The sequence below is a fragment of the Thermobia domestica genome, chromosome 17 (genome assembly GCF_964235325.1).
Source record: "Thermobia domestica chromosome 17, izTheDome1.hap1.1, whole genome shotgun sequence".
In the NCBI taxonomy this organism is placed as follows: domain Eukaryota; kingdom Metazoa; phylum Arthropoda; class Insecta; order Zygentoma; family Lepismatidae; genus Thermobia; species Thermobia domestica.
The window spans coordinates 88,764,001-88,781,664 of NC_137470.1; the positions used below are offsets into that span (position 1 = coordinate 88,764,001).

The 17,664-nt window shown below is 36.8% G+C and overlaps 1 protein-coding gene across 7 annotated transcripts in view; it reads left to right on the forward strand.

The window, feature by feature from the left end:
• Positions 1-12,154, forward strand: part of LOC145673820 (uncharacterized) — a 234,519-nt gene extending 222,365 nt beyond the window's left edge. For all 7 annotated transcript variants that reach the window (XM_081743587.1, XM_081743592.1, XM_081743586.1 and 4 more), the window contains one exon: positions 10,146-12,154. In XM_081743587.1, the coding sequence (XP_081599713.1) occupies positions 10,146-10,253 (108 nt within the window). In that variant the 3' untranslated portion in view covers positions 10,254-12,154. The remainder of the gene's footprint in view (positions 1-10,145) is intronic.
• Positions 12,155-17,664: the final 5,510 nt, after the last annotated feature.

Sequence of the window (17,664 nt, forward strand, 5' to 3'; positions counted from 1 at the left end):
CAACCTTGTCAACTTAAAGGGGTTTATTCACATTTCCATTGCCAAGGGCTCCAGCAAGTAGACGTTGACGAATAGGTGTAATAGGAAGTACTCGTGAAGCCCTATCTAGATTTACTGTTATTTTGTCCCGGAAGTTGGTCGAAAGGGCAGCGAAGATAAGGGGGTCATTGGTGATTTAGAGAAACTGAGTTTTAGGAATGAAATGAATATAGAAATAAGATCAATATGCAACCACATTTAGCATATTTGAGAAACATCCATAGAGGATAGCGCTAAGCTGAGATATCGGCATAGGTGATGAGTCGAAGATTTTTCAAAACTAGATATCTCGAAAGAAAACAAAGGTAGACGAAAGAAAAACTATGTCTAGTGTAGGACCTTTCAAGATCTTCATATGACATGCAATTTGCTTCAAGGAAACTTCAGGAACAGGGTGAAGCTATTGAGAGATCATTCTTCATGTCAAAACTGCTACCAAAAAGTTCCAAATTATGTCATTATGATGTATAAAAATATGTTTTCCTTTATGAGACTACGTAAAACTGGATGGACAACATTAAGACTGAAACGAGTGATATTTTATCTATTCTGGAGATAATGTTAACTTATCTGCTTCCCTGTATCAGTGTCAGGAGAAGCAATAATACCATTGGGGAGAAAACAATTCAAAACTGCGGCAGGCTCACGAATTTTTGGAAAGATGGCGTGCATAGCCAAGAAACCAGACAACACAAACCTCAATCATGCACGTATCTATGGTGCGGCTACCAGCTTTACAGCTACACTATGTAGTTTGAATTGAGGCCTACACCAGTCAAGGTACGGTCAGCGAGTATAAAAATCCAGTGAACTTGCTCTTGGAGAAGTGAGAGGACACTCTGGCTCGGACAAATAACGGTGATTGGAGTCTGCATTTGAGTAATCTAAAGTAATGTGATCGCGGAGAAACTAAAATCTTCTTCTGGTCAGTGTGACTTCTGCATGAGGCAGCTTGATTGATATGATATGAGCCGACGAGGTTAGTAATCTCCCGAGGGCGAAGTTCAGGAAATTCATCTGACAGTAAGGTTAGAAATTCCATAGAAATGAAAGAACCACCTCGCTGCTTTGTAAAGTTGATCATAAAATGCGTAAAGATGCGGTCCAAACTCGTTGTTAATTGCGCAAACAACTTGAAAATCTTGAGCAAGACATGGGACACCGATTGTAGGCCTGCAATGTGCAAGATATTTGAATCTCTTGATTTGACCATCGACCCAACCCAACGAACCATGGTGCAGACCCTAGGTTGATTGATTTCTAAGGCTGAAAGTTGAGACTGCCTGGGGTTCAAAAATGATGGCATATAAACTCGAAATTTTGCTCCCTCTAATGCTGCTCTGCAATCACAAGATCCTCGATCAAAAACAAAGATATCACCAGGTTTAAATCGCTTCTTGAACCAATGTGACTCCATCAAACTCCAATAAGATTTTGGCATCATTTGTGCTTGGAAGTCAAAATGGAAACAGTTGCAGGATCAGTCCATTTGTTGAGGTGATCATCATTTGTTTCATGAAGTTAGACTTTTTCTGTGGAAAAAGTAATTGCTAGATTTCTCTAGATAAATATATGTCCTGTCTCAGATTGCAATGATTTTTTTCGCCCTGAACACTATAGGGAGTGCCTGATATCTCTGAAGTATTTTGTTTAATGACATCGCGAGTGACTTTTTTCATGCCAATATGGTTGGTCACATAGTAGGATACAAGGAACCCTCTCGCTTTTCTAATTCAATGACTGACTTGAAGTTGGGAGATGTGCCAATCAGATGCCAGTGCATCTTGCGAATGATTGGTGTACAATTGAGACAGATATTAACATATCTTGTGTTTCATCTCATCTGTAGCATCTGTTTCGGAAGCAATTGTCTCAATATCTTTTTGAGAAAGTCCTGTTTGATTTCGAATTCGACGGTCACTCATTGCTTATAGTACAAATTCCTGCTGCTTGATTTGGTAGCAGTGTCTCGCGCAGCGATCCTAATCCAAAAATGAGAGATTCCAACTCTCATGCTACAAAAGTAGAGATTGTGGCGTGAACAGGTTTAGGCAAAGACTGGAGTGATACTGAACACAAGAGCTGATCTGGTGTGAGATGAATGCTAGAGCACCAAGTCTTCTCAGAAATGAGAATCTTGGTGACTATGAGTGCATGACTTCTTTCATCCTTTGGAACACAGACGAGGGATTGAGGATTTTCGCAGTGAAAAACGCAAGAGTGACGGGGCTTTGGGGTGCGCATGATTCTCAATTCGATTGAGGCTTTTCCATCATTGGATTGATACTTCTAGATTTGAAGAGGCAGACGATGACCTTGATTGCTGAGCTTTCTTGTATCGATTGTTGTAGCACTTATTGCAGCGATACTCGTCCAATACTTTATGATTGCTCACTGCAATCATATGATTAATACTGCCTCACTTGTCAATTTGGTGAGATCTTCGGAATAGTTAAGGCGCAATCTTTTGGCAGGCAGTTCCATTTTGACTAATTGGGAATCTTGACCAATTAGAAAGCTTTCAAACGAAGAGTTAGTGGATTCTGTAAAGAAACTTGAACCTGAGACTTTAGGGCCAAAATAATAGTACCTATAGATAGGGCTTGACGAGTACTTCCTATTACATCTATTGGTCAACGTGTGCCTTCTGGGACCCTTGGCAATGGAACTGTGAATAAACCCCTTTGCACAACGCTCATACACTATTGATAAGCTCGGTCAGCTCAATAATTTCGCACTTTCAACGCCATTACCTAGTTTTTGTGCACTCGGTTTTGCGTAAAATGGGATGAAGGTGAGAAGGAAAAAGGTAAAATTAAATCATTAGTCTAACGACTCACGCTTGTATCTTGTATGTGAAGGATCAGTGTATGTGAAGGATAAATACAAGCGGATGAAAAAATTGGTGAAATGAGAAAATGAAAAGGAAGACCTGCCCTTAGAAATCAGACGTGCTGACTTCCACCACACTCAGTTGACCTGAGCTCAAAGAAGGAATCCATTTGCACCAGAGGTGAGTGGTCTGATACTAAGCCACCATGTATCCATGACCAAATAAAATCATATCATTTCCATTTCCAGTAACCAATGCGCGAAGAATAAATATAAACTGGAACTGAAAATTTTAACTACAATAACTATATTCACATTACCTTTTTCAAAAAGTTGCATTGGCGTGGGAGACCCGGGTTTGATTCCCGGCGGGAGTTCATGTGGTTCGGATTCCACGTAAATCAGCAGGTCCACGTCTCATATAGCCTCGCTGCTGAACGAGACGTTAAATTCCAAATCAATCAAAAAGTTGCACTCGGATGTTATAACACAATATTACTTTTCGTTTTAACTGGCTAAGTTTCTTTTCAGATACCTCGGATTAATGCGTGGAAACTAAAACGCTAGTTAGGAATAAAGAGCTAAAAACAGTAGAAATCACGTGAAGGAGTTTTGTTCGTATGGTGTGATATTTTATCAATATGGAAACTGGAAGTGGTAGACTTATACCACTTTCCGTTGTAGTAGATTAAAGTGGATATGGGCTATATTCTTGGAACACCCTATTGATTGCAGAAAACTGCTTCTCGCTATCTATTACAGCTTTTATTCTACGGCGATCAACGTTAAAAGCGGAAGTGGTTAATTTCTGCAACTTCTGACTTGAATAGAGTACTAGGAGAAATGATTGTACCTATTCTCAGAACACTAAATCGATTTACACAAACCGCTTTTCGTTATGTATTACCAGCGTTCCTCTGTAGCGGTCAACGTTAAAAGCGGAGTGATTGATTTCTACCAGTTCCGGTGTTAATAAAGGATGAAGAGAAAAGATGGTACCTATTATTAGTCATTTAGTTACCATAGCGTAGTGTTGTCTTTGTTGTAATTATTATTGATCAAGTCAGGCATGAACCAAAGAGGACCCGAGATGCGTTTTGGAACCGGATGGTCAACCTGGCGGCTTGAAGTGGGGGCGGAGGGGCATGACATTTTTTTTAAAGCAGATTTCAAAAACTTTTCACTCCCTTAGCTTTCGAGATATCAGATTGAAATTTTGCATACAGATTGTGTGCACCTTTCAGTATTTCTTTTTATTGTGAGGGGATATTTTTTTGTTTTAGAAAATTTCGTTTTTTTTTTTTTTTCTCTTTCTCGAATTTCCCGGTTGAGGTATATGATACGGACATGTGAGTGTACTGCTGGAAAGAATGCGTTATACTGAAGAATTGACGTTTTAACCATGACCCTGGGCCAAATAGTAATGACGCAATATATATATATATATATATATATGGGTCACCTTCAGATTTTCAAAAAAATTTCTGCCCTGTGTTTTCAAGTTATCAAATTGAAATTTTGCACACGCATTGCGTACATAACCACGTATTTTTCGAGAGATTTTCAGATTCCTATGTAAACCCAGGCGCGGGCCGGAGGGGCGATATATTCCGGGGGATGATTTTTCAGAAGAATTTCCGGTTTTTCCCGAATTTTCCAGTTCAGGTGTATGATACGGATATGTGAGTGCTACCGTTGGAAAGGAGCGTTATACTGAAAAATTGACGTTTTAAACATAACCTTAGGCCAAATAATAATGACGCAGTACAATTTTAGTATATATATATATGGGTCACCTTCAGATTTTGAAAGAAAAATCTGCCCTTTGTTTTCAAGATATTATATTGAAATTGTGGTCACGCATTGTGTACATTACTCCGTATTTTTGAAGAGATTTTCAGATCCCTACGTGAACCCAGGTCCCGGCCAGAAGGGCGCAAAAGTTTCGAAAATTTTGTTTTCGAAAAAGACTTCCGATTTTTCCCAATTTTTCCGTTTCTGGTGTACCGTTGGACAAGTGAGTGGTACCGTTGGAAAGGATGCTGCTCTCTTCTAAAGGAAAAAAAACGAGGTATGAACTATGATCCTACGATAAATAGTGAGGAAGCAGTAGCTGTTTGACTGAAAGTCTAAAATTTACCTCAAAAAGTGGAAATTCTAAAAGGGTTAGAACGCTAGATCGATTCTAAGAAACATCATTTCACTTTCTCTCATAATTTTTACTCTGTGTAGATCAATATTAAAACGAGAAATTGTAGTGGATTTCTGTCACTTCTGGTTTTAGTACAGAGTTAAGGATGGAGATGAAATGTGTTCTCGGGTCGATTAATCGATTCCAGAAAACCGCTTCTCACTCTACATATATAACCGTTTTTGCTTGATGGTGATCAACATTGAAATTCGAACTGGTTAATTTCTACCACTTCGTATTTGATTATCACCTCCATCAACGAACTCGATTCCTAATTTTAACCATCCATATCCTGGCCAAAATACATTTTAATCCATCAATTAGTTCTCAAGATTTTTTGTCTTCCGGACAGACGGATGGATACACGAAAAGATTAAATACACACAATGCAATCGGTAAGTTCCAGGGTTACCTAGAAATAAAATATTTAACGATACCAGAAAAATGTATTATCTTGTTAATTTCCTGCATGGATCCCGTCCTGCTCCACACAATCGCGGAACCGGTCATAGAGGCTCTGGAACGCTTTAGGAAAGTCGTCCGGTGAAATGCTGTTTAGCATCGTCCTCACATTCCCTTGTATCCGTGCAACATTTCCAAAATGGTTCTCTTTGAATGCATATTTGAGCTCAGGGGAAGAGCATGAAGTCGACTGGGGCCAAATTAGACAAAAATGGGTATTGTTCAAGGACTCGGACCCTTCTTGTGACCAAAAGCTGACGCACAACAAAGCTGGCACGCACTTTGCTTCGACAAAGACAATTATGTTCATACACATTGTGCATCATTCTGTACGTTTCATTTCCGGTTTCACCACGTTTAACATAACTTGATTGCAACACATTACTCCATTCTCTCAACACTGACAACGAATAAAGATACACGACTGTGGTGGCATTGCTGAACAACATTCCAATGGACTACATTCCTAGGCTTTTCAGACCCCCTACAACCGGGCATGTAGTGCAGGAAGAGATAGATAGACAACTAAGTTTGTATTTAATTTTTCTGGCATTGTGAAGTATTTTATTTTCAGGTAGTCCCGAAATTGATTTAACGCACTGTAATCGGTTCTTGGGTCTCAGTTCGGGCTGCCATTTATTTTTAACCGTCAAGTATATCGGGTCACTGTTCGGGTACCATTTATTTGTAATCGCCTGGTCGTAGTCCGTCCTCCATTGTCCTCCGTGGTCCTGCCAATGAGTATTCTCCTGAGATCTGGACTTACCTGGGTAGGATGTTGAAGGACCTCTCCAAGAAGGGATTACAAATTGCTCCCAAATTGCTCGTCGGTCTCGATGATGATATGAGCACTAGGCGCCGAGAGGTTCGGAGGTCTCGTCTCGAAATCCTCACGAGCGATCAGACGGTCATCCAGACCATACTGCACACAAACATCACGCATACACACAACGAAAATACACTGGGTTAAATGACACTATACTTATTTATTAGAATACTATTAAAAAGAAAAATAACGAAGAAAATCGATCACAACACTTAACACTGATTATGTATAATTATTTCCATTATGAAAATTACAGTTTACTTTTCACTTATACTGTAACTCTTTATCGCTTTGATATATATATACAGAAGATTTTAATTGAGATTTCACTATAAATGCTTTTCTCACACCATTGACGCACTTGGGGGATTAGCACTGGGGGAAATGTCGCCGGGATAATTGCACGAAGTAATCTAGTTGCTGCTCCAAACAGTCCTGAAGAGTCGACATGAGTCTTCGGTAAAATAACAGTCTCCAAAGTGGAATGCTCATGTTGGAGAGCGCGTTTAGAACTTTACGCACTAGGTCTATGAACCTGGGGCTTATTGATTGGGGCTAGCCGTAAGAAAACGTCCTTCACCGGCTAAAAGCTTATGCCCCTTAACACCATATTATACTTGAAGCTCGACGCTATGTGCGTGGTTGCTACCTCGAAACATGGAGTAACACTCCCCGAACCAAAAGGTTCGAGATACGAACTACGTTGGTGCATTCGTCAATGTTGGCAGTTCATTCTCAAAATCAATCAGGTTAAATCACCTGTAGATACACGCAAACAGAATATGGAAAATAATTTATGTTAATTTTAGTCCATTGGCCACGACACACGAGACATTGCGATAACTCGGGCGTCTGAAAGTACAGATAATGAACTGGTAATGCGAAGTGGCTGGCGACGATCTGTCGCTTGAACACCTGGTCTACTCTGATCTGCTCTAATCTACTGCAGTATTTCCATAAACGATTAAAGAAAGCACTTAATTCAGTTCCAAATAACTGTAGAATATAAACTGTGCATATTAATAAGTCAGGGAGAAACAGTGAGAAGCTTCGTCGCTTACTGAAATGTTTTCACCACAAAGCAATGTTTTAAATATATATATGAAAAAAACAATGAAAGACTTCTTTGTTCAATTGCGTGGGAAGGAAGCAATTCCCTCTGAAGGAAGAACTTATTTGCGTCGCAGAATAAAGTATAAATCGAAAAAATAATTACTGTCTTTACGAAATATACAGAGCGTCCACAAAAAATACTTCTATAACCTGGGGGCGGTTATAGCACCTTGTATAGTACAGAAGTTTTAGGTAAACCAAGGTCCTTCGTTAACAAGGATAAAACAGAAATGCGGATAGTGGGACGTTAAAATCAAGAAAGAAAAAAAAGTGTGGTTTATTAAAACACTCACAAAACTTGAACCCAGATCAGTTCAATGAAAGGTAGAGCAAATAGTAAGTTTATTGATGCTGAGAAGGAGACTAAATCTGTTGATTGGAAGGACTGTTGTTGCCCCGCATAGCGTAGTCGCTAACGCTCTCGCCTTCGATGCGAGCGATACCGGGTTTGATTCTCGGTGGAGGCACTCGGTCGAAAAAGTATAAAAACGCTTTTCATGCCAACCACCCTGAATGAGGTTTTCCTGGGTTTTCCTTAACTTATAGGTCCCAGACAGCTTCCTTCCTTCCCTTTCCCCGGATAATGTGCTCGCCGAGGGACATCCTCTCTCGAACGTGACGGGCTAAATGGCATAGATGCCAAAAGCCCCGAAATCTAAATCCTAAATCCTGGAGGGACTGTTAATAGATTGTTGCAAATGACCACTCCCATAAGGTAATGTGATATGTCAGACTAGAAGACTAACAAGTATATGTATATGTATTTTTGGACATTTAAAAATTGTAGCGCTTCATTTTTATCCTTTCTAACATTTATTTATTTATTGTGTCCCTGTCTTACATCTTTTAAAGGGTTACATGTTAGGTCTGAAGTAGCGGGAAGCAAGTTTACGAGGAACGTCTGCAAAATAAGTGTACTAGGGTCCTTGCAAGCAGAGGAAATTTGTTATTGCTATGTTGGCTACACTGCCATAGAGCTTAGCTCTTAACCCTTCCCGGTGAGCCCAACCACGTCAGTACGAGCACAACTGTGGCCACAATAACGTCTCCCGTGAAATATGTCGATAAAATGTGTCGCCAAGTGCGAGGTTCGCAGCGTTATTCGTTATCTCGTTGTGAAGGAAAAAATCTTCGTCTGAATCAGTTTATGACGAAGGAGTTACGAATCCTACGAGTGTGTTTAAATGGTGTCGTGAATTTAAAAATGGTTGTACTGATGCACGATGAGCAAAAGAGTGGAAGACCGTCGATTTGGGCTGATTCGCTTATTGAAAAAATTGAGGAAGCTGTTCGTGGCGACTGCAGATTGACTTTGGATGAACTTTCGGTGATGTTCCCACAAATCTCCAGATCTCTGCTGCATGAAACAATCACATAAACACTTGGATTTCCTAAACTGTGTTCAAGGTGGGTCCCAAAACAGTTGACACAGCAGCACAAATTGAATCGAATTGCAAACTCCAAAGAGTTTTTGGAGCAGTATGAACTTGAAGGTGATGATTTTCTGCACTTTATTCTGACAGGGAATAAAACTTAGGTTGCTCACCTTCCGACTGGTGGAAAAAAAAATCAACTGACGACGAAGTGAAGGTGGAGATGAAGAATTGGGCAAAAGAGGTGGTGACACCCTTCCTTGACCGAGGCATAAAAAAATTTATCCCTTGTCTGACTAAGTGCATCGAGAGGGATGGCGACTACGTGGAAAAATAGTTGGCATATGTACTGATGTAACCATATATACGTTTTGTTTTAAATATTTTTTTTGAAACCTACAAAAATCTAGTACACTTATTTTCTGGATGTGCCTCGTACCTAGTACGAAAGGTGGCTATAAATACTCACAAAATGTTGAAATTACTAAATGATCAGTAGAAAATTAAACATCATACTTGTTTCTGTTCAAATCTGAACTTTTTAGGTCAAGCTTTGCATGTTGAAAAAAAAAAAAAAAAAAAAAAAAAACGTACACTATAATGCAGCGTTTCCTAACCGGTGTGCCGTGAATGGGCCGCTGGTGTGCCGCGAGGAATCGAAACAAAATTATTAATTTTATAGCAATCAATTTGCAAAACTTATGGATAATTGTATATTGGTATTTCACATTACTATGAACCTCTACTATGAATCTACAATTTTAAGTTTCATACCGGGTTACTGTTCTGCATTTCTAATGTTGAAAAAAGTATTTGTTATCATTGTTATGATCATTATTGCTTCTTTATTGTTGCAGACTATTTCGTTCGTTCGTTATTTAGTGATCTTCCTTCTTAGTAAAAGGTTGGATACAGTTTTTGAAAAGAAGGCGTATTTTTAAAAACCTGAGTCCAATATTTCATTGCAACTGTTTTCTATTTTAAAATTAGAATGAAAAATAAGCATAATGATTTACCACGAGGAAAAACAAATGATAAAGCTTTCTTCTCTGCGAGGAGGAGATCGATAATCACAGAAAAAATACCACTGTGTTTTATATTTACAAATAATAATATCTATAAGTGTGCCGCGAGAATTCAAGTAACATCCGTAGTGTGCCGCAAGTTGAAAAAGGTTGGGAAACGCTGCTATAATGAATAGAAGTAGTTTATTTGCCTTCGAGACTTTCGTCTATTCTCAGTGTTTGATATGGAAATTAGTAGAGTAAATGGTCTGGATATTAAATTAAGTTTTGTTTGTAATTTGCAGGATTCTGGGTCAGCTGAAATCCAAGATGGAAGTACAACTGTTCAGTTTCTCCAGAACAACAATGAAAATAGTGCGTGCAACGTAATTACTTCAGCAGCTTACTCGTAATTTGAGGAAGATTTTTATTTCGTTGTTTATGGTAGTATAAATGTCATGTATTTTTTGATAAAAACTTTTGTCTGCGAAGATAGATTAAGTTCAGGAGTTTGAAAAATAATGGGCGAAATTTAAAAATTTTCGATTTTTTAAAATTTTTAATGTAATTTATTTTTACTAAATGTCTACTGTATGACAACTGTGTTTCAAATATGGAACAAATTATGTCGTCTGGGAGCTGAAACTAGCTACAAAATGTTTCTAGAGATTATCATATGTGCTAAGGAATGGTACAGTATTTTATTTGTTATCGTTGATAAAAAAATAAATAAATAAATAAATAAAAATAAAAAAATAAATTGTTACTTCGCCCATCATATTTCCAAAGTCTCTAGATAAATATTATTAGAGCTTTTTTTTTTTCTAGAGAAGCGTAGTATAACAAAATTTAATACTAGTATGGCACATTCTCAGAAAGGAGAAAAGAATATCCCACTTATTTTATTCATTTAAAAGCTGATTATATGACACTGGACTAGATATTCCAAACTTCAAGGTGGACTTCAAGAGGTATGAATCAATGTTCCTTTGTATTTATGTATCAATACAATGTTTGCGCATATTTTAATGTTCAATTTATTTTGATTCATTTACCTATGCATCAGTTCTAAAGGTTTTTGATTGTTTTAGTTAGGTGAAATATGATTTTTTTAAATGTGATTTTCTATATAGTATATGCATGCTCCATTGTCCATTTTTCTAAATTTTTGTCTGTTTATTAACGTATTTGCAATGTAATTATCTCTAGCCTCTCTTATTCGAAGTTTGTTCTCTGTTACAAACAATAAATAAATAGATGTAGGTCGACAGGTACATCCAAGAGGTACAACCGTAGAGAAAATGTTTGAGAAGTTCTACTTAATCAAAATATTCATGCTTCAGAAGTATGCAGTGTGTATATAATAAACCCCAACAATAAGCGGCAAACGTGTCTGTACGTCAAGCTGATCCTAAAAATAAACAGTGACGCTAATAGATGTCGCTAGCTGCTTTAGTCCGTGAGTAATTTTAGAAATATGGTATTGAGTTTGGGGTGTTTGCTGGCCAAACTCAAAACAAAATTAATTAGAGCTTGTAATTAAGCACAATTTAATATATAGCGTATAGCGGGCCAAAAGCTCAGCCGGTACAACTAGTTTTACAGAGTAATTTTCAGCCTTGGTTTAGCTTTGCCTTATAAAGGATTTGTTATGCAAGTACTGAACCATTCTGAAACATAAATACTTAAATAAAATGATAAATTTGTGTCTGATTTCTTGTGTAATTAATCTTTCTTGAGTCAATAGTTGCTAAGTTGGATATCTTTAAAGTCTTACTCTTATACTTTTCTCAAAATCGTAATAGCACTCGTAAATGTTTCAAAATTCCCGCGAAAATGAACTTCAGGAACAGCTCCTTTTTGTTACATAATGCAGTATTAATTTTGAGAATACATGAGAATACAATTGTGCGTTGGTTAATTCAGGAAACGTCTCAAACTTTAAAAATGAAATCACACTTGGATCCTCTCCGCCTCCTCCCCCCTCTTAAAGAAGGACACAACTGTTAAAGAGATTGTTTACCCATAGATGCAGCCAAGGGCGAATTTTCAGTTGTTTCGATACCCGTAGTGATAAGCTCTTTCTGCCTCTTCGGTTTCAATGCTTTTAAACTTGGTTTGAATTCCGATTGGTTTTCTTTTTTCTCTAACTTTTCCTCTATTATTGCCTTGGAGTTTCTGTATTATAACTCTGATTCGTTTCCTACTTTCTTTCTTGAAAAGAAATAACGTTTTAGAAAGTCGCTAATTGATAACCGTTTGTTTCCAATCATTTCCCAGGCATCAGAGAAACGAAGAACCTTAATATTTAAAACATAGAGATCTAGAATTTATCCAAGGTACCGTGAGTCAGTGTAAGTGTGTCTTTTGATACTGGTTCTTATTAGAGCCCGGATTTTTATGTGCTAAAAATTAAAAAAATATTTAACAAAAAAATAAAAGGAAGAGTATGGAAAAACACTCAGCATAGGAAAATAAATACTGGTACTCACCAATAGCTCCTATTCATCAGATGTCGAAATTCCGTGGGCATTGCAGTGAACAACTAACGTCTTTTTCAAACTGTCCATCGTAAAGCCATGCCTACTGTCACTTAATAATGCCTCATATTAAGAAAAGGAACGTTCTACATCACACGATGTTAACCTCGCGTATTTGAAAAGGCCATATCACGAATATTCACACCTTCAACTTCGCTTGTGTTTTGGCCTTCCAATACTTAAGATATTTTACATAGTGTTTTATAGCCAATGTTTATCTCAAACGAGTCCTTATTTTTTTTTTCTTACGACTTCAGCTTTCGAAGCAGAAAACATTCATCTTTCTTTCAACACATTGTACTTCTTTAACCGAAGTACTCAATAAATCTCCCGTAGTTTTCTAGTTTCTTTACAGAGTGAGTGAAGAAACCGAAATTGGCAGATATAAAAGCCAAGTCATATTTCAAGCCACTGTCACTTACTAAATTTTGAACAATTTTAATGAATGAAGCATCGTCTGGGTTTAGTTTAGTTACTGTAGATAAAAATGGTTTAAAATTCCCCGCATAACATAGTACTGCATTAAGCCAGATACCCAATAAGCGTGATTACGGGTGTTGGAGGAAGTGAAACATCGGGATTTGTTTCTTTGAAAAGTTCAATTCTAGCTGGCGATTCTAGCTAACTAGTTCGATTCTAGTTCAATTCTAGCTAACTTTCACTCCATTTGACGCTAACTTGTCTACTTTAGGGTAAAGGGTCCGGATTTTTTTTTTTTTTTTTTTTTTTTTTTTCATAATCAGTGTAGCGCGTGTGCGACACATGCCACGTGAATTATATTAGTTTAGCTATACAAATGCTTCACTAGCTTTCCTCATATAAGGAGCACCATCAGTCAAAAAAATTGTCATATTTCACACCATTCGGGCAATTGTCACGTGTCGTAACTGAAAGTTCTTTAGAGGCTAGCAAGAAATGTTATTTGGAAATTATTTCATCATTTTTCAGTACACCTACTATAACATTTCCCACTCTTGTAACACTAACATAATCACTAGTTTCATCAATGCTCACCCATTTTTTTTTTCGTTTTCACATATGGACCTAATGTGTGTGAATGTTTCTTCATAGCACTTAGGTACATAGTTTTTCCGAAGCGTTGACTCATCTGGAGGACTTATGTTCGTATATTTGGCAAGAAAATTTCGGAGCTCGGTATTCTTTACTTTATACAGAGGTATGTCAGCAGGAACGAACGCTTTACTTACATCTAAATAATACTGTGTATTTGTTGTGACACTGGAAGATGAGAGGCCAGTAGGTTCTCTGATGAAAGCTTGTCGCGATGAAACACGTGACGCAGCAGCGATATGTTTACTACCTGACAAGTGTTGCACTACCTGGGAATGTTGATCTGCACTTACACATTTCGAACACGGTTGACGAAATAAGATTTTACCGTCGGTGGTAAAAATGTGTTTGAATTCCAGTACGTAGTTTTCTAAACGTTTGCGCACATTGGATTTCACTTTGAGCATCGTTAATTCACAGATCCTAATGTATGAACTTCACCTTTGTATGGCAATGACTCAGTTAACAAAAGTCCTACAACTTGGTTCGGTATATATGGCACTGGCATCAAATATCTAGACTGAAACGCGATAATGTTACGAAGGAAAGAGACGTTTGACACCAAAAAGTTTGTGGTAAAAGAGCGACAATTAGGGTGGGATTTTGAGGTCGGACTGGAAGCCCTAGTATCATCACGACTGACAAATCACATGGTAGTGAAGGCAATGATAACACACTTCAACGAAATCTTTCTCCATCTTTAATAATATAAAATATAGTGTTGTGCTTACGATTACCTCCCCTTCACCTACGTTCACTCGTCCCCCTCAGTTTTGGCTTCAAAGTACAAAGCGCTCCTTTTAGAGGCTCTTTGTTTGGCACAAGTTACCACAGCGCTGATATACAGAATTTATGACGACGCTGTTTCTGCAGGTGGGAAATTGCTTGCAAATACGATGGATAAATTTATTTAACCTATTCTTTTCCCGATGTTAATTTCTTTCGAGAGAAAGGAAAAAAGAACAATTCGTTGTGAAATTTAGAATAAAATAACAGAATTTTTTAAAAAATATGTATTATTTATAAAACTATCCAAAATATTTATTTACATAACGTGTTGCATAAAATATGTTTTTTTATGTGAAGTAAAATTTGTAGTTTACACTTGCAACTGTTAATTGGGATAATAAACTTTGTTTTGGGCTTTACATGTTTGAAAAAAATATACTTTTACATACAAATTCGGGCGCCTTAGTTATTACTGAATAATTTGACAGCCAATCTACTAAGATTTCACAGATCAAAACTACAGATTTCGCCACGATAGTATCTTGTTTAACCGCTTAACTTAAAACCACGAACTATTACGTTTTTTTTTCCCCTAAAATTATGATCACGAATATATTCGTGCAAAGTAAAAAGATCTGAATATAAATTTAAACGGCGATTCCTTACGTTCGTCATACGCAGCTGAGTATATGGGTGTCCGATAGATGTGGGTAAGATCAAGGGCGCCGATTTCTCTGTAAATTTGAGGGAGGGGGAGCACTCAGATGCAGAAGGTGTATATATGAGGATGTGAAGACAAATTGCATTCAAATTATGCCAAATATTGTACACTTATAAATACACTAGGGGGGGCCCACATGAGCTTTGGGGAAGGGGCAGGCCCCCAGGATCGGTACCCTTGGCTAAGATTCATTTAACTATTTTCGGCTAATATTTTGCATTGGAGGCCAATGCTTATTGACGAAATGATGGAACTGAAATAGCATGTCTACATTGTACCGAGAAATCATTTGTCTATTATTTCTCTTTGAAATAATGGTATTTTTTTGCAAAAAGAATACAAAAATTCGTAGTAGATTGAATGGAATATCTACTTATACTGTACTCATTTTCCCCACTGTTTCGTTTTCTCAAGATGCTAGTGTAATTTGGTAATGCTTATTGTTGAACGCAAATATTCGGGATTTTAATATTTCTTGGGGGAAAATTTAAATCTCAATTTGGATCAGCTTGTAGTACAAATAAATTGAACGAACTGAATAAAACATTGTAAAAGATTCGTTGTCGCTTCATGTACACAAAAAGTGTTCAAAAAAGTAAGACTAACAATAAGATACATATGCTTTTATTACGAACGAATATACTCGTGGTTTTAAAATCGGTGATTTTCAAGTGCCTAATTCGGGCCTAAATTTTAGGCAGATTTAGTAATGTTTGCTTCCACGTACTTCCACCTTCAACGTACAAAACAAAAACAAAAACAAAAACAAAATAAATAAATAAATAAAAATAAATAAATAAATAACATTTCGAACGACTTTTGCGAAGAAAATTATAAGTTAAGCGGTTAATATTATTTGACACTTTTTATAATTTTTATTTTTTAAATTTAGATATCTCCGCAATAGGTTCTCCTGTTCATCCTCTTTGGAAGTAAAACAATAAAAAAGAACTAACTCAAACCTGAATTTATAGCTGTGAATTAATATTACGCAAAAGAAACAAATCTTGAGCGTCACATACAGTAATAATAATGTATGTAAAATACTAACATCTGCTAGAGCCTTCAATAAACAAGAAAAAGTAACAACTCTGACTCGATCCAAACAGTCAAAAAGACAGGTGAGAGGTTGCATTCGTTACTGGAGTGAACAGTCGGCAGAAAAGTCACATTTTCTAAGAAGTATTTTTGTTGAACAATTCTCGAGAGAGTAACTGCACGCGTGAAACTTTCTCCCTTTGGAATCAGTACATGTGCAGGATGTGACCGAGAAAACACTACATTATTTTACAGTTTATTGTTTAAGAAATGTTTACTTTGTTTTTGACTTTGTTGTTGTAAAATTAAAAGTACGAACACATTTAGCAAAACAGACATATAGCATATGTACTTAAAATTAGCGTCATGTTGGTCTAACAGAAAATACCCATGAAAGTCATTATTATAGTCATGGCCTAATTACTACCTTGGTGTTTTTGATTCTACAGTGATTTATCGCGTTTAAATCGCACTTGGTGCTTTGATTTTTGTTCACACTGTTATTATTTTATAATATCTAAACTATTTTACACGTATTATTGAAACACACCCTGACCAAAGCACTAGAAATAATAAAACATTTGTGTAATAGTTTTGGCATTATATCATCGTCTTCATCAGACACGTTATGGAAGTACTATGCAAGATACAACTTAAACAGAAAATGGAAGGATATATCGTAATTCGTCCTAGATTAAAAGGAGGTATCGCCAGTTTTTACATCCACTTACACAAGAACGTAAATTTTTAATTAGTTGTTTGTCACATACTTTACCCATTTATGTTACCTTACCTAATGTTGTAAAATTCCTTTTTCGGGAAAATCGTTTTGTTTGCTTATCATTTCTCTTGGTATACGTTATCTCTAATGAAATTTAAAGTTTAATATTTCCTTGTTCAAATGCGATTTTGAGCGTTGTTGTATGCGATATACAAAGCTCATTCGATGTAGAAGAAACTTGACATGGAAGTAGATCTTGATTTGCTTAATAAGCATGCCCTTTTTTGTGCAAACCTTTGGTTCGTGTATCCATAAAAGTTGGAGTTAGTATTTGTTAAAATTTTCGCAGAAATTTCACTAATGCTGTTGAGAACATAATTTAGCGGAAAATACATGGAACACACCTGTTAAATATGAAGCAAAATGCATTGTGTACTTATAACAAAGATTTACTAGAGTGAATGAAGGTCGACTTTTTCCCGCAATCTGAAAATTAGTCACTAGTTACTAAAATAATAGTAATAATAATGACAAATGGAAGGCTAAAAGAAACGCATCTGCGTCCTGCACACAAACTGGTGCTTAGCGAGACACTTGTTGAAAGCAGAACGATATGGAAAAAATCATTCATATTTAGAACCATTTTTGTGCAGAAAAGGAAATCATACATTGGTACTAAGTTCAGTACACTGATCACGGGAATGAACTTTGTTTTTAACTGACCTGGAAAAATGGAGGCTCTCAGTTTAACCTGTATGTATATGTAAGGATCTTCGCGATTGTTTCGGAAACCGATTAGTCATATTTCGATGTGAATTTCACTAACTGAACCATTCCCAGGAAAGGGTCTTTCCTATAAAATATTTGAGAAATTTTGATAATCAATTATTTATATATAAAAAAACATTTAGATAATTCCTGCTAACACCTGATATATAAATCGGTATATTAGCAACTGATTTCGATAACCATTGGCCGTATTTCAATGCAGTTTTCAATAATCT